General features: G+C 80.0%; 1 protein-coding gene across 1 annotated transcript; it reads right to left on the bottom strand.

The window, feature by feature from the left end:
- Positions 1–1,037: 1,037 nt before the first annotated feature.
- AURANDRAFT_35188 (hypothetical protein) lies at positions 1,038–1,943 on the bottom strand (the record flags this gene model as incomplete). Its single annotated transcript, XM_009044543.1, has 1 exon — positions 1,038–1,943. A coding segment is annotated over one exon (906 nt), but the record flags the coding sequence as incomplete, so codon positions are not given.
- Positions 1,944–2,033: the final 90 nt, after the last annotated feature.

The raw sequence follows: 2,033 nt of genomic DNA, 5'->3' as shown, positions 1-2,033 counted from the left end.
CGTGAGGAGGTCGTCGCCGCCGAGCAGGAGCGCCGCGACGCCCGGCGCGGCCCAGAACCGCGCGACGGCGCCGTCGCCCGCGGCGCCGAGCGCCTCGGCCGCCGCGGCCGCGCGCGCCGCCGCGGGCGGCGGCAGCGCGCCGGCGTCCGCGAGCGCGCGGAGCCGCGCGAGCGTCAGCGACGTCGTCGGCGACCCGCCGCCCGCGACGTCGCGCGCGAGCGCGGCCGCCGCGGCGTCGGCGGACGCGGCCGCGACGGCCGACCGCGCCGCGGCGTCGACGAAGGCGCAGGTGGGGCCGTGGAGCGGCCAGTGCGCGCGCTGCGCCGCCGCGTCGCCGTAGAACGTGAGGCGGCACCGGCCGCAGCGCCGCAGCGGCCGCCGCGGCGACCCGCGGGCGCCCGTGAGCGCGCAGACGCGGTCCATATGCCGCCGCGCCCGCGCGGCCCGGCGCGCGGCCGACCGCGGCCCGCCGACCGCGACGCCGAGGCCGCCGCCGCCGCGGCCGTGCGCGCGCTTGCCCTGGCTGGACCAGCGGCCGGCGACCACTGAGCAGCTCTCGCAGAGGTGGCTATTCGCGCAGCTCGAAACCCGCAGCAGTCGTCAGGTGGAGGATGGCGTCGCCGTCGTGGCCTTCCGCTTCGTCCCGCGACGCGGCCGCGCGAGCTCGCGTCTCGAGAGTCTCGCGTCGTGCCGCGCTCGCTCGGCCCAGGCGAAACCCCGTTCGGTCGACCGAGCGGGGGGACGCGGCAGGTCCGGAGGCTTCCCCGGCGTCACTCAGCCACGAGGCAGCGAGAGCGCTGGACCAGCGCGCTCTTTGGGGTTCCTCACCCCGGACGCGACGCGCCTAGGCGCTCCTCCCAGCGAGAGTCCGGTTCCCCCGTGGGTCTCGGCTAGGCCCGGGCTAGCAGTAAGCGACTCCAGGCCAGGTGTGACCGGGTCGCCGGGACATCCGGCCGCGGGATGGAGGGCCCCGCGCGCGCGCGGCGGCGCGGGCCCGCGCGGCGGCTCCGAGTCGGGCGCTTACGCGGTCGGGGGGCCTACTTGAGGTGCTTGAGGAAGGCCGTCGGGTCCTCGAGGAGCTCCTTGACGGCGTTGGAGAAGCCGGCCATGGTCGCGCCGTCGACGACGCGGTGGTCCGCGGCCCAGGAGACGTTCGCGACCGTCGCGGCGACGACGGCGTCCGAGTCGCCCGCGAAGCGGGGCACGCGCCGCGCGGCGCCGATGGCGCCGATGGCGACCTGGGGCGGCGCCACGACGGGGCTCATGTAGGTGCCGCCGATGGCGCCGATGTTCGAGAGCGTGAACGTCGGCCGCGCGACGTCGCCGGGCGCGAGGCCGCCGGCGCGGGCGGCGTCGCGGAGCCGCGCGAGCTCGGCGGCGACGTCGCCGATGGACTTGTTCCCGACGTCGCGGACGACGGGCACGACGAGGCCCTGGGGCGTGTCCATGGCGAGGCCGACGTCGTGGCTCTCGTGCACCTCGAGCGCGGGCCGCCCGCCCGCGTCCTCGACGATCGACGCGTTGACCTCCGGGAAGCGGTGCAGCGCGACGCTGCAGGCCTTGGTCCAGAAGGGCAGCGCGGAGTAGCCCAGCGCCCGGCGCGCCGCCTCGAGCGCGCCGACGTCGAACTCGTCGGCGTAGACGAAGTGCGGCACCGCGAGCGACGCGGCCATGGAGTCGAACATGAGCCGCCGGACGCCCCGGATCGGCGCCGCGCCGGCCCCCGGCGCCGCCGCCGGCGGCGCCGGCGCCGCCGGCGGCGCGGCCGGCGCGGCCGTCCCGACGTTCGTCGGGACGAACGCGCCGCCGCCGGTCCGCGCGGCCGCCGCGAGCGCGTCGCCCTTGAGCACGCGGCCCCCGGGGCCCGTCCCGGCGATGGACGCGACGTCGATGCCCGCCTCCCGGGCGATGCGCCGCACCGCGGGCGTCGCGAGCGCCTTGCCCGCGCGCCCGCGCGCCGCGGGCGCCGCCGCGGGCGCGGGCGCCGCCGCCGCCGCGGGCGCCGCCGCGGGCGCCGCGTCGCCGCCGCCGTC

The sequence above is a fragment of the Aureococcus anophagefferens genome, assembly GCF_000186865.1.
Source record: "Aureococcus anophagefferens unplaced genomic scaffold AURANscaffold_411, whole genome shotgun sequence".
NCBI lineage: Eukaryota > Pelagophyceae > Pelagomonadales > Pelagomonadaceae > Aureococcus > Aureococcus anophagefferens.
The sequence above is the reverse complement of the archived record's forward strand: the minus strand, read 5'-3'. Positions and strand labels throughout refer to the sequence as shown.